General features: G+C 37.3%; 1 protein-coding gene across 1 annotated transcript in view; it reads left to right on the top strand.

The window, feature by feature from the left end:
• Positions 1-12,804, top strand: part of pdlim4 (PDZ and LIM domain 4) — a 65,272-nt gene extending 52,468 nt beyond the window's left edge. Inside the window, exons 5-7 of the mRNA XM_052104213.1 lie at positions 1,903-2,066; positions 6,279-6,432; positions 9,007-12,804. Coding sequence (XP_051960173.1) covers positions 1,903-2,066; positions 6,279-6,432; positions 9,007-9,211 — 523 coding nt within the window. The 3' untranslated portion in view covers positions 9,212-12,804. The remainder of the gene's footprint in view (positions 1-1,902; positions 2,067-6,278; positions 6,433-9,006) is intronic.
• The last annotated feature ends 2,732 nt before the right edge of the window (positions 12,805-15,536 follow it).

Genomic DNA, 15,536 nt, shown 5'->3' with positions numbered 1-15,536 from the left:
TTGGTAATATGTCTGCTTTTTGAACACATCCACGGAATTCATTAACGTAGAATTAACGTAGTGTTGATGATTGATTAAAATTGATCATGGGTGTGGTTTGGAAGTAACAATCTTTATTTACAATCAGGTGTGCCAGTTAAGGAGATATTAGCAAGATGTGTTATTGTATTTATGTCAAAAATGTATAACTTTGAAGCCTGTATATCCGAGGCTTCAGTGGAACTATAATTTTCGGTTAATTTTCATCAACCATCGAATCTTGTCTAGATTACTCCTGCGACAGAATATGTATACTTCCCTAATATATAGTATGCCAAAATCATTATTTCAATGGAGCATTATGTCAGATTCCTCAGTATTCATAAGTAGACAAAAAGTACCTGGATGACCTACTACATCCACCGCGATTCTGAAGTGAGCATCCCATGGAAACTTTACTATCCCGTAATGCCACTGGAGCTGAGATGTCACAAAACGCAGAATTAAAAAATAGTTGGCGGCTCTTTTCGATGAGTCAAGACCAAGAACAGAAGACACTAAATCTGAATGTGTTAAATGTATAGTTAATGTTTAAACACCTATTGACTCTACGCTCTGCAGCTGTTTGTTAACACTTTGCAATGCAATACAAACTACCAGCTTTAGTGTACTATTATTATTCCATTCATTGTAAGTCAAGTAAACATTTCTGCTATAAAAATTAAATACAGTATTACTGTACTATAACCAAAATGGACCTTAAATCTAAACAATAATGTACTAAATATAACATGACATACATATACAGAAAGTGAATCTAAACCTTTACTTTCAATTTGTTGACAATTTCCTCAATTGCACTGTTATATTCCATTCATAATAATTCAAGAAAGCATTTCTGTTTACCTCCATCTGCAGGATTTCATCTCGAGGTATGCACAGAAACCTCACCAAAACCACTGAATTCTGATTTCATTGAAAGAAGTATCTTTACATATTCTTTAGTATGTGTAGCATTCATGTAACTATGGCTAAAGCATTTCTAAAAGTCTTAGAGGTCGTTCAAACCAAAGTTCTTGCGCTAAAAAAGCAAGATACAGAGCAATGAATAGAGCACAACACATTTTTTACGGTTGAAGTTCTTTTTAAAATGGACAAAAATGTGCCAATCCTGCGTGAGACACTGGAAACAGCGATACGTGGTCAAAGATGTCCATTTAGCATGTTTACGTAGAAAAACAACTTAAAAAACAGCATGGATGGATGCAAAAAGACATTTGGTGTGAACAGCCCCTCATTCACAGGACACAGCAGCAGAGGATGTTTCTCAAAGTTACCTCTCAAAAAAGATACCTTTTGTTTCAAATGACTGTAGGTCATACACTTCAGGCAATCGGTTTGATCTCCAATTTTCTTAAATATCTGATACTCTTTTAACTGAGAAACCACTGCAAATGTTTCAGTGAGACAGAATTCAGACCTTTTTGCTAACTCATTTGGCCAATTGACTGAAAAGAACCGACTCAAAAGAATGATTCATTTGTGAATCGGGCATCACTAGTTCTGATTCTACACAGCCGACAGAAACACGTGACAGACGTCAGAATCACTGATACTGTCAGTCAGAGAAATGTTTGTCAGATAAGTCGAAGCGCTCATGATATATATTTTGAAGGGACTCGTCTGGCCTTAGGATAAAGTCCAGGTCCATACATGTTCAAGTCCGAGTCAAGACTGAGTCCATGACAAGGCCAAGACCATAAAAATATGGTATCGAGACTGAGTCCAAGACAGAGTCCTGGTCTCAAGTACTACAACACTGCGTACCGGCACCTTATAAGACTTCCCCTGCTCCTGAGTGACCAACATTGTTAAAATCTCCACAATTCTCCAGAAATAGATGTGGATATGTTTCCCTCTCAGTTTCAGCCCTGAACCGTCAGTGAATTCATCAGGCAGCCGCAATGGGGTCGACACACAGTCAGATGTCTACAGGATGCTTCAGGACTATGAGGAACCTGTGTCAGCTCCCAAACAATCTGGATCCTTTAAATACCTGCAGGGAATCCTGGAAGCAGAAGATGGGGGTTAGTTTAACTTATATATATCTCTCTTAAAAGGGACACACTGCCAAAGACCAATTAATAAGTTGTCATTTCCTTCATTACAGTGTTCTACAAGTCAGTTATGTTTGATGTTCTGAAAGTGCCATATAATAAATGAAGTTAGAAGGTTCTCGACCTCTTGACATTTTTATGTCCGATGTTCCTTTCCTGGTTGTCCACCCTGCTAAGATTTGTTCATCAAACACTAACTAAATATGCAAGGACAATATATTCATCATTTGTTTAGCTACAGACCATTTTGAATAACCATAATACCACTTATGCAGTCTTCATTATTGCTACTGTGGATGAAATCTCAAACTGACTGAATGAGGAGTTGCTTGCATTTAAAAATAGAAGTCATTTCTCCAAGGTTAAGCAGCACTATATATCTGTTTTCATCAAACAGAACATTGCACCCACTTTATTTATCATAGTCTTTATATCTTAGTCATATTCAGTTTTCTTGTCATTGTTATCATAATCTGTTTTATTGAATGCATGAGAGCACTCCTTACAGAAGGTAAAAATAAACTAGAGAACAATACATTTTGGCAAGACAGCATTTAAGTCATAATGAAATGGCATTCGTAAACCAAGGGGTTGAAACAAGACTTTAGCCTTCAAGAATTGACTGGATCATGAAAAGTGGTCTCTATATGAAAGGTGGTTGAAGGGAAGGAGTTGGAAAGACTAAACTTACATTCTATCATCTCTCACATGCTGAATTATATCAGTATGGAGTCACAGGGCTTAAGTCTAAACTGTTTAAGCGTGTTATTAGAGGTATTTGTCGACAGGTTTGAAGTTGCCCAAGCAAGTGACTGTGAGAAACGCAGAGGTAACGATCTCACTTTGGCACAATAACAGTCAGATAGCTGACACCATTGTAAAATGTATCCATAATTGTTCTGCCCTTAAATGGATAGTTCACCCAAAAGTAAAATAGATAGTATAATACAGCTGCAAGCAGCAATTATAGGGCCAAGCACAACAGCAACAGACCCAATACAAGTGAAATTAATAGGATATAACATCCCTGGTGAGGATTTTTTGGCAAAGCAGTTTAAAGCTGTAGTTTGTAAGTTTTACAGTGTTAAAATACTTTCTCCTATTCCAGCTTAATTTGCAGAGACAACTATAAGTAAGCTATACCTAAGTTACTATTAAAAAAAAACGGTAAACACTGTGTCTCTGTGGTGCTATGAAAACTGTTAATGAAAATACTCTCTGTCACATTCGTGATGTCATTTCTTGGCAATGGCTTAGAATAGAAAATATTTAAATGATTACTTTTGTGCGCTTTGGTCTGAAGATCATCAGTGAAATTTGGTAGAGATTGGACTAGATTTGTAGGAAGAGGAGAGAAAAAACTGTTATAATTGAAACCTTTAAACTCGGATGGGTGAGAAAAAAATAAATAAACGTTAATAACTACTGTCTTGACCAACACAAAATAGGTATTGTTTGAAAGATTAGTAGCTCTACTTTTCAAAGCATGTAGATATTATGACCAAAACTGAACAAGTGCTTTGAAATTTGCAGACAAATCAGAACTGTTCCATTTTTAAAAACTTTCCACTGCACATATTATTTAATTGGTAAAAATAACATACTGATCAAATAGCCATGTGTCATATGTTGTTGGAAAGCTCTTAAAGAGTATTTGACTTTATCAGACTATTTGTTTTACTCACAGACAAAAATGTAGTGAGTAATAGCTAAGTATGTCTTTGACATGCGTTTTATGTGAGCATATACCACATTTTTGCTTATAACTTCCCGAATAATAAACAGAACATAAAATATCCTTACATTACTTAGAGGAGGCGATTATCTTTAAAACTAGCCCACACACAAAGTAATTGCATGCATAGATCTTTAGATAACGCACACAAAGCGCAGTATGCACACAGCATCTGGCTATCTGGCATCTTGCTGTCTGGCTACAAACACGTTAGCTTTCCTGGATCAGATGACATCATCAGAAATAATGTAGCGTCATGGAACACTAAACCAATCGGATTGGGTTTAGATTGCTCTTACCGGTGGTGATAGTCCTCCATATTTGGGCTGAGAGGCATGTGATCAATTACTATAATTCCATATGGCCACCAGGAGATGGCGCCAAGTACATGACACAGACTTACTGATGACTCAAATGGCACAGAATGAAACTCATTCTGTAAAATGTAATTACTAAAATCATGTCTGCATGCTATACAAACCTCAAGTCATTGTTGTGTTTGCATGTGTAATTCCTTTTTATGTACAATTATTTTGTTGTATTTATTTAGAGAATTGAAACAGGAAATCTTTAAAAACACATTCAGAGATTAAAGGGTTAAAGTGACAATATGGCTGATCATGGCAACATTGGTATCATTGTATTCTGCATGACCCAAGGAATATAACTAGATAAGATTCATGAAAATGGCGCAAAATAATTTAAAGTTTAAGCATATTTATTAACTTTTTTATATGTTTGGCTAACCTTTTCAAGTGCCCTCAGGGTATGGTGCCGATAACACATACTAAATTTAGTCTTGGTACGCCAAAACAGTTGTTTACAGAAAAATGTATAATGGCTGACATGCTATATCGCCAACCCAGGAACATAGGATATTATTCGACTCAAGGAATCTAAAGCTCAAAGAATCTAAAGAGCCTAGTCTCATCTGGTTAGGCAGATCTTTTCAGAATCAAAAATATAATTTTTCCATATTTATTCACTAGTAGGTGGTATAGTCCCCAGACTGCTCATTGCAAAATCTAGTCGGATGCATACTGAAAAAGTTATAAGCCTGAAATTTGACCTGTTGGTGGCACTAGACGGTTTGAGATAGAGACCCCAAATTTGCCACTAGGAATATCTAGTAATATCTTCTATCTTTGTTTCAAATTTTTTCCATACGGTTCTATGGGCTGCCTTAGACATCAATGGACAAATAAGCAGAAAACTACCAGATACCCTTCGGGGCTTGGCCCCTAATAATAGTGCAAATGGAGCGAGTACAGATGTCAAGATTTTCAGTTATTAATTACTTTGGGTCTGTTACTCACACAGTGCTATTTCCAGTCCCCATTCCTTGCCATTTCAAGGAGAGTAAAAAATTATCAGGACATTCTCCAGAGATTTGTTTTTTCTTTCTGTGATTTCCAGAAGAAAGAAAATCATACTGGTTTGGAACGACATGAGAGTAAGTAATTAATGGCATAATTTTTATTTTCGGGTGAACTTGTCCTTAAATATTTTTCTTTAGTCATCACCCTTTTTTCCGCTGAGCTTGTGCTATACCAGGACTGGTTTCAGACAGGGCTCAAAAGAGTGGTGATAGGAGGAGGCCTTGGCAGCCGTAGTCCACACTTGGCCCAGCGCCTTGGCTGCAGCCATGCCCAGAAGCTAACACGCACCAGCGATTTTCAGTTATGTCTGCGTGGTGAATAGTATCTGACATGGGATTGAAGTGTGAAGCACATTAATTCAATTCAGCTCTCATTTCTGGGACAGCTGCTAAAAGCATGTTTTGTTTCCTGGTCTTGGGTATTAGGAGATTTCTCTGTTTCATGCTAAGCAAACCCTCTTAAAATACATTGGATATGCTGTCATAAGGAATTTAAATTCTGCCTTTTTTTACCCACCCACATGTCTTTCCAAACCTGCTTGCTTTTAGTTTTTGCAAGGAACACAAAATGAGAACAATTAAAGAATTTTCACACAGCTATGAGCGTGAAGCAATCATCTGTGTTCCACAACTGCTTTTGGGTCCTTGAATAATTTATAACGTGTGAGTAAGGGCAGCCGGTGGACTTTCTGGTGCCCTCCTAGGGTAAGATGTTGCCCCCATAGTGAGTTGGTGCCCTACACAGACTGCATAGTCTGCTTATAGGGAGTGGCTGTACTGTAAGGAACCCATGGATGATTAGGCTGAATGAATATGTCTATGTGTCCCCAATCAGAAGTGTTTAATAGGGATGTATGGACATTAAGCTGAGCCCTGTAACTGGGTAACTTACGGATAGTCAACAAATAAAAAGGCTCTACTATACTATACTATACTATACTATACTATACTATACTATAGCCTCTTATCGCACAAAGTCCCCCTGACCATTAGCCCCCTTAAAAAGATTCTTGAATGACACACTCTATATGGGAATATCAATCAATATGTCAATATGTTTGACTTTCAGGGATTTCTCCAGTGGAGAAACATTCAGTGAGAGGCTTGCGTTCTCCCGTCAAATCTCCAGTACCAAAACTGTGCAGCCCCATCAGCGCTCCTCTCGCACCCATCCCTGGACTACAGAAACTGCCCCAGTGCACGCGCTGTGCTAATGGCATTGTGTAAGTGTGTCAAATAGTTCTGCTCATCAATTTTTCTAAATGTTTGTAGCAAACACTTGAACACTATTGTAATCACCAATTCAGTTGATCCAGCTGAACCAGTTTAATGGCCAATATTTTGGCTATTATACTCGGACAATATTTTGGCTATTATACTCGGACAAAACACTCTCACATAAATAACGACTGTAGAGTACACACTACTAACGTACAATAGTCATACATTGGTACAATATTATGTAATTGTCAAATGAAACTAGACCTGCTGCAACATGTGGCCACACCCCTTTGCACCGGTGATCCAGGTATTACTGTAAATCACTTTATTACAGTCTGCACGTTCCCACAGGACACAAGTTCTCTGTAGTTCCCATTTACAATGCTCTTAAGTAAACAGTGATGTCATATGATAAGTTACTTCCACAGAAGTGTGAAACAATGTATCCATTGTAAATGTTGGAATCAGTTGCGGTTAACAGTGGTAGTGTGCAGCAGTGGCAATATGAGTATAAATGCTGGTATACAGTGGCCTTAAAAGTAATTTTGTTTTGAGAAACATTATAGCACCTTTTGTTTGCAAATGACACTTTTATTACCGGTAATAATACATTAATGTCATATTTTGATTTGGTTTGGTTTGGTTTGATATGAATACTTATATTAGCTCCACAACTACACCTGTTCATAATTTGACCTATATAATTATAATAGGAACTTGCTTAGTGATATGGATCCAACAAGACATCAGTTTGACATAAAACACATGTGTCCCGGGCAGTAGCTTTCTGTTTCTTTATATCTAGTTTGGATCAGTGTTGTTTTAGATAAGCCTATTGAATAAAGGAATTTACCCTTTGCTAAGCCCTGCCTTAAAAACATTACTGACCAAACCTACATTAGCAACTTATTATCAGACAAGCTTTTGCACTTTTCTATGGTACGTTTATGAAACTCTTATAAGTTTTTGGAGGAATTTTACAGAAATCTTTCCAAAAAAAGAGTAAAATATTGTTTTTTACATTAATGTACCTATTGTTAAGGGTTAATAAATCGAATAAGCCATTTACAAATGCATTATAAATAATTTATATATGGTTATAACAACATGAATAAAATGGGTGACTCATGCAATGCTTGCTTAATAGTCAGCAAACACCATTAAAAATTATACATGTTATAAATGCTTAATATATACTGTACAATTTTTTCTATTTATATTAATCAAATACATCAAATGCCCCAATTAATAATTTACAGTATGTCACAATGCAGCCTAATCACCATTAAACTATAATGAACTTTATGAATACAGTTGTCTCATGCTGGCAACCCCTTAATAAATACTTTATATGTGGAAACTTTACTTTAAGCTACTTTTTCTTATTTTACTAATGTTGACTAAGTGATATTAAACATTTATAACATGCGAGGTTAAATTTGGAAACTCTTTGATAAATTCTTCATATGTTTCCACATTACAATAAGGTACATTTTCCTAGGTTACTAATGTTGAATAATTGTTATTAAGCATTTTTAACGTTTGGTCAAATGTCTCACTATTTGGCAACTTAATAAATTCTTCATATGTGTTTCATGTGTATGTACATTTTCATAGGTTACTAATAGGTTTTGCATTATGGTCACCCTTTTTGTTCAGGATGTTATAATGGGAAAATCAATGATTTATAAATCATTTGTAAATGAATTATTAGAACCCCTTTATAAACCCTTTACAAAGGGAACATAAAGGTAAAGTGTTAAAAGTATGTACTGTAGTATGTTTTGGATTAAACTGTGCCAGCGTAACATGACATCAGTAAGGACATTTGCAGTTGAATGTTATTTTGAGTTTTTGCCTTGATTTTTTTTATCACTTTTTAACAGTGTTGCCAGTTGATACAAATGTTCGATTAATCACATCATTTTTCATAGTTAATCACGATTAATCACATATTTTTAAAGTACTGAAAGTTTACTCTAAATATACCTCTTTTCCTGTCAAAATGCATTTATTTCTTTTTTAGGAAAGAAAACAAAACAATATGTAACAATATAATGCTTTATTAAAAGATTTCCACAGTATTAAGAAAGAAATGCACTAAAACAGCACCAGTTCAAGTAACATTAACATTTCTAACAGTCTCATAGGTTGCATATTCATTGCATTGGGCATAAATTCTCATCCTCCACAATATGAGTGTTGTTTTAAGAAAAATGGCAGATAAAAATGATTTGCAATGTCACTTCATTTCAGCTTGTGTAAGAATAATATCTATATGACTGTAAACATTTTATAAGCACATTTGACTGTAAATTGCATTGTAATCCCACTATGTGGAAATCCTCAATTCTTTTCTATGGGACAGGGGGCGGAGCTTAGCGAATGGTCAATTTGAATTTGAATACATTTCAAATTTGGAATGTCCTTACTAAGTCTATCTGTCTGTCTGAAATGCAGACATTTTGGCAAATGTGAATTTAAAGTGACACTAAAGTCCCAGCATAATAAGTTATAATAACTTGCATATAAGAATTGTCTTGCATATAGTCACATATATTTGTCTTTACACACAGTGGAACCATTGTGAAGGCCAGAGACAAGCTCTATCATCCTGACTGTTTCATGTGTGATGACTGTGGGCACAATCTAAAGCAGAAAGGATATTTCTTCATTGATGAAAATCTGTATTGTGAGACCCATGCCAAGGCGCGTGTGCAACCCCCTGAAGGCTATGATGTGGTGGCCGTGTACCCCAACTCTAAAGTTGAACTGGTCTGAACATACGTTTTTTGGCAAGGATTCGACATGACCAACCCAATCCTGCAATCCATGTGGGAATGAGAATAGCAAACTGAAACTTCTGCTTAAAATCTTTTTCAGACACTGCTCAACTTTCTCCTAGATTTATGTTCTGTTTTTAACCTGCTGTGTTGCCACTGATCTCAAAAGAAGAGCTGTTGTCTTGGCCAGCACCACTTTTCCTGTGGTTAGAAAGTCAACTCTGGTGTTGCTTTAAGAAGAAAAATGGAAACGTAAGGTAACACTGTAGAAAATAAACCACGACCCAGATACTTTGATGAACATCTGTTCACCTAAATTCCAGTGGCACCCCAGAGATTTATTGTTCTGAAAGATGTGATGGACTGAGCTGTTCAAAAAGGCCATGAAAAATGCCTCAAGCCATATGGAAAATGGTAATTATATTCATTTATTCAGAAAGTTTGGGACGTTATGTTTATTCTTTGGCTAAGAAGCCAAGAAGTGTATTATTATTATTAACTTTTCCGTAGACGCAAGTAAGAGGCTCTAGAAATGGAGCACTATTTCTGTTTGTATGCTAGATCATTTGATTGGCTTTAAGCAGACTTAGAAACAAAACATAATCTATCCATGTACGTGACTGCAAATGCTAGCTATGTAAGCTTTATTTCAAGTGTCATTGTGTTAGAAATGTAACGCAACTATGAATTGCATTCTTGGAAGTACAGTGTTGAGTGTTATCTGATTACAAAATAATTAGTTACTGTAATGTAATTACCTTTAAGTCAAAATTAGTTACACATGACATGTTAAATTCTAGTAATCACATTAGTTTCTTACAAATAAATGAATTAGTACAGTACATTACTTGAGTTACACATTTCTAAAGTAGTACTATTTATGTAGAATTTTAAACATGAATTATGTACATATATTGATGAGCCAAATCATTATGACTACCTGCCTAATATGCTGTTGGTCCGCCACGTGCTGCAAAAATATCACCGACCCACAAAGGCATGGAATCTACAAGACCCCCGAAGATGTCCTGTGGTATCTGGCACCAAGACATCAGCAGCAGATCCTTCTAGTCATGTAAGTTGCGAGTGGGGTCACCGTGGATTGGACTTGTTGGTCCAGCACATCCCACAAATGCTCAATCTGATTGAGATGTGGGGAATTTGGAGGTCAGGGCAACAACTTGAACTCTTCATCATGTTCTTCAAACCATTCCACAACAATGTGTGCAGTGTGCCATGAAGGGGTATACCTGGTCTGCAATACTGTTTAGGTAGGTGGTACGTGTCAAAATGACATCCACATGAATGGCAGGACCCAGACATTGCCCAGAGCATCATGCCCCCTCCACTGGCTTGTCGTCTTCTCACAGTGCATCCTGGTGACATCACATCCCCAGGTAAATGGCGCACATGTTCACGGCCGTCCACATGATGTAAAAGAAAGTGGGATTCATCGGACCAGGTGACCCACTTCCACTGCTCCAAGGTCCAGTTTCTATGCTCACGTGCCGATTGTAGGCACTTTCGATGGTGGACAGCGGTCATCATGGACACTGACCGGTCTACACAGCCCCATACGCAGCAGGGTGTGATGCACTGTGTGTTGTGAAACATTCCTCCCATAACTATCATTAAATATTCTGTGACTTGTGCCACAGTAGACCTTCTGTTGGTTCAGACCAGACGGGATAGCGTTTGTTGCCCTCGCGCTTCAGTGAGCCTTGGACGCCCAACACCCTGTCGCTGGTTTGTGGTTTGTCTCTCCTCGGACCACTGTCAATAGGTACTCACCACTGCTGACCGGGAGGTTCTGACCCACTCGTTTGGCCATAACAGTTTGGCCCTTTTCAAAGCTGCTCAGGTCTTTACTCCTGCATTCAACATGTTGACTACGAGAACTGATTGTTCGCTTCCCATATAATCCACCCAGACCTTGACATGTGACCTTGTTAGGACATTAGTCGCTTCACCTGTGAGTGGACATAATGTTTTGGCTCATCTGTGTATGTACATCTCTTTGCGTTTCTGCGACAGCTGTAATAAGTCATTTTAAGGGAGAAATGTTAGATACTTGTGTACTGATCAAGGAGGAAATATAGACATTCATTTAAATTCGTTGAGCAAAAAAATTAAATTCTGTGAAAAGTGCTTAGTAATCTAGTAATTAGTAATCTGATCACAATATATATAGAAGTAATTTGTAGTGGATTACTTTTTAGTAATTTACCCAACACTGTCTAGCTACGCAAGTTGAATTTCACATGTCGTGTTCTGAAAAGCATCGGAACGCAATTCATACTGCAAAACAAGAAGTATTTGAACGCAAATGATTCTAGCTGCACAAGCTTGGTTTCATGTGTTGTTGCATTCCGCACATACAACCTTTCCTTTTCTTCTTTTGCCTATTTAGTTTAATAGTGTACAGTAGCACACACTCATCTGTCGACAAGTTTAAAGCTATCTACCTAAAATAATAAACACAATGGGTTTAATGACTTTTGAAGTTAACTCTATGGCCTCTTAAGTACTGATGTTTGTTACTGCCACAGTAAGACAAGAATGCACGTTATGTACAATAAGACCACGTGCTTACAACGCATTTACCAAGGCTATAGTCTATAGTAAGTTTGCATACTTGTGTAGAGTGTTTCTGGCCTTTTTAACAGATGTAAACTTAATTTCTTTAACTGGTATAGATAGCTGCTTTATGTAAAACAACACATTTAGAAAAATAGTATCAAACAGACTAAAGATTACTAAAGTAGGCATGCTTTTATTGTATTTGTTTGGCTTTTCTTTCCCGCGGAGGTCGCATAGAATTGTTGATGCTTTTGTAAATTCTGTATAAAAATGACAAATGTTTGTTTTTGCTAGTTTCTTATGAATGATCTATACGTGTGCCTTTTTAAAACTCTTAACACATTATAACACTGCTTCCTTGTAATAAGAGACTTCTGTAAATATTTGGATGCTAACAGATTGTTAATTTTTTAACATAGTGACAAGGAACTAAAAAAAACCCCACAAAAACAGAAATGGAATGATTTTGTTTTTCTTATTGCAAGGTGTTTTATGGTCATTTTTTAAGCAATTATCTGCCCCAAAATAGAAATTCTCCCATCATTTATTTATTTTCATGGCACCATCTTCCATGAAACACAAAAAGAGAGGTTTTGAGGAATTCTCATGCTGATCTTTGCCATAATGATGAATAAAGAAAAGGAATTACTTCAGCAAATGATGTCAGAATTTTCATTTTTAGGTGAGCTATTCCTAAATAATCATTTGTTTTCACTACAGTTGGCTTGTTATTCAAAATCCTGATGTAGACATGTGTTGCAATGGTTTAATGAGCATGTTTTCTTAAAGAAATTAATCCTCTATCACAGCCCAGAAGTCCATGTTGACTTTGCATGTAAAATGAGAGGAGTTTGTGCTTTCAGGATAGCTGTGAAGGTCAAACTGCATTTCTGATGCACGGAGAGCATTCAGTGGCCTCTCCATAACCAAATCCAGGAGCAGGACACTCTTAAATACAGCCTTCAGTTGCACTTCACATTCCATTTCTTCTCTTTCCCTCACAATCTCCAACCACAACGAGGAGTGTTTGGAATGGCACCTTTTAAACAAAATGACTCTGTCTAAAATACAACATGGTCAGCATCATGGCAAACCCTTTTTTCCAAGCCTGACTCAGTGAATGTTTCTAACTACTGCATAACAGAAAAAAGATGTTTCCACTAAGATGGGGCATTTGTACTTTGACATTTTCCTCTTATCACTTGGTGAATAAAGGTGCAAAATGTTGAGAAAAATGAATTAAAATAAAATGATAATAAATTGGCTGAATTTGAAATGGTTTCTATCAGTGAGTATCAAGGGTCAATAGAGGTTTCTCCCATCACTTTTCCACTGCACATCAGCTGGTGGAATTGTTAAGAACTATGATGATGTCGGATTTGATGTTTGGTTTAGGGTCCCCACGGTCATGGAAAATCTGGTTATATCAGGGAATTTTAGGCCTGAAAAAGTAATGGATATTAACCCTTTAAGCTTGAATCGACCCATAATTTGAGTTTAAAGGGTTGATAATTTAAACATATTTATTAACATGTTAATAACTACAATAATGACCAACACAAAATAGGTATTTTTTTAGAGCTTAGAACATTTACTTTTTAATGCATGTAGGCATTATGATCAAAACTGAACAAGTGCTTTGAAATTTGCAGACAAATCAGAAGTGTTCTGTTTTGTTCATTTATAAATAATTTTATTTATAGTTTCCTGTTGAACAAACTTCAAAGTGATTTCAGAATAATAGCATATGCTTTAGATGCATGAAGACAAAACTGTACTTCAACACACTTCTTATTGCGTTCTGTTGACATTTCAATTATCTGTTGCTTTTCCCTCCACTCATACAGAAATAAAGAAATAATATATACTGAGATTACTTTTTTTGTCTCTATCTGCCGACTGGTTTGTGAAAATAATGAGTCAACACAGTAGTAATTAGCACTCGCTGAGAAGTTACGACTGACGGGAAGACATAAAGCGTGAGCGCTAAGCGCATGACGTCATTGCCATGGTAACCAGACACATTTCAGCTGATGTGCTGAAGACTGGAATGACAAAACAACATTTATTTTCTTCTCCGCAAACGATACCTGAGACAACAGCGAGAAGGACAATGAGATTTAATTTAAGAAGAAAAAAGTCAGTGACCCTACCAAAAACCGTGACTGTCCTGTGTAATAAACCTGCACGTCTAGTAGGGGCGGAGCCAGGAGTTTTTCAAAATGGTGGCCAGGCAGGGGCAAGTGATCAATCTATGGTGACACAGAAAATGTGATGATGTGAGTCTTTTGTTTATGTTTTGTTTATGTTAAAACACCCGCAATGTTGGAATCTGCACAATGTATTAGTTTTATAATGGAGATGAACGTTCCTGTAAACTGTGCAATTGTTGAATAAAAAAAAAAAAAAAAAAATCTATGGTGACACAGAAATGTTCGGGCAGCATTTTTCAGGGGTGTGTGGCAACCTTGGTGTGCGCACTTGTTAAGTTTGTAGCTACATTTGTACATAGATGATTTCACCTTTAAAGAACTAAATTGTGTCAAAATATATAAAAAAAAAAAAAATGACTTAAACACCAATTGTGATTGGAGTGGCCAGTCTTCTGTCCATGGAGTCCACGGCCACCCCTAGTTAAGCCCTAGCTCCGCCACTGACGTCTGGACACCCAATCTATAATTAAATTATAAATAATACTGTAAAGGGATTAATTGAAAGGAGCAGACGAGAACCAGCTTGACAATATAAACAACATTTCATTAAATAAAAAGACACACACTCAAACACACACAGGGCAGCTGCCTGTAAATGCTCTCTCTCTCCTGCACCAACGTCCTCAGTTGGCCTTTATCCCTCTCGAAGGCTTGATTAGCCTGATAAGGGGCCGGGTGTGTAAAATCATGACCCCGCTCCACCTCCGCCCTATCACATTCCTTCCTTGTTCTCTCAAGCCAGGGAGCCCCCGGCATGACATACACCCCCTCTTTCCCTGGGGGAAGGCGTGCCATACGCCACGTCTGCCGGCAGGTCATCTCTGCCTTCCTGAATCTGGGAGGGGACAGGGGGAGGGGGAGGGAAACAATAATGATTAAAATAGGGGGTACTTCTTGTAACAATGTAGTACCCCAACAAAAATAACAGTAACATTTAAAAGAGAGGGACAGGCCAACGAGGAGCAGCAGCAGGAGAGAGAGAAAGAAAAAAAACATTTACTCGCCGGTTCTCCTTTACGCCGTGGTGGATGTGGGTAGTTTGACTTAATGGAGTTCTTAACCATGACAAAACCGCGATGCGAGCACCAGCTTAACTGCACAAACGCCACGTGCGGTTTTATCAGTTGTCAGGTCCCGTTACGAGTGAAACTGCCTTGTAGTTTCTAGTACATTGGCTACATACCCGTCTTTATGTGTTTGTTGTGACAGCCACCTCAGTAATCAATGTTATACAGCAGTTTCCGTAGTAACATTCAAGCATATTGGTTGACCGAGTGTCTGCAGGTGTGTTTGCTCAACACGGTGAAACAAACTCTTGCTACGTCTACGACATCAGGGAGTGCTACAACTGCTTGCAGACAGTTGTCCATTTATTTCTGTTTGTTATTTTTATTTATTTATTTTGTTCATTGCATCATAAATCAAATGCCATGGACTCGGCCCTGAGTCCCAAAGGCTCGAGTTTGAGTCAAGTCAGAGTAAAAATGGCATTTAAAAAAAATGTCCATTAAAATTGGACTCGTGACATGG

Source organism: Xyrauchen texanus, chromosome 34, assembly GCF_025860055.1.
Source record: "Xyrauchen texanus isolate HMW12.3.18 chromosome 34, RBS_HiC_50CHRs, whole genome shotgun sequence".
Classification (NCBI taxonomy): Eukaryota; Metazoa; Chordata; class Actinopteri; order Cypriniformes; family Catostomidae; genus Xyrauchen; species Xyrauchen texanus.
This window is presented reverse-complemented; position numbering and strand designations above follow the sequence as displayed.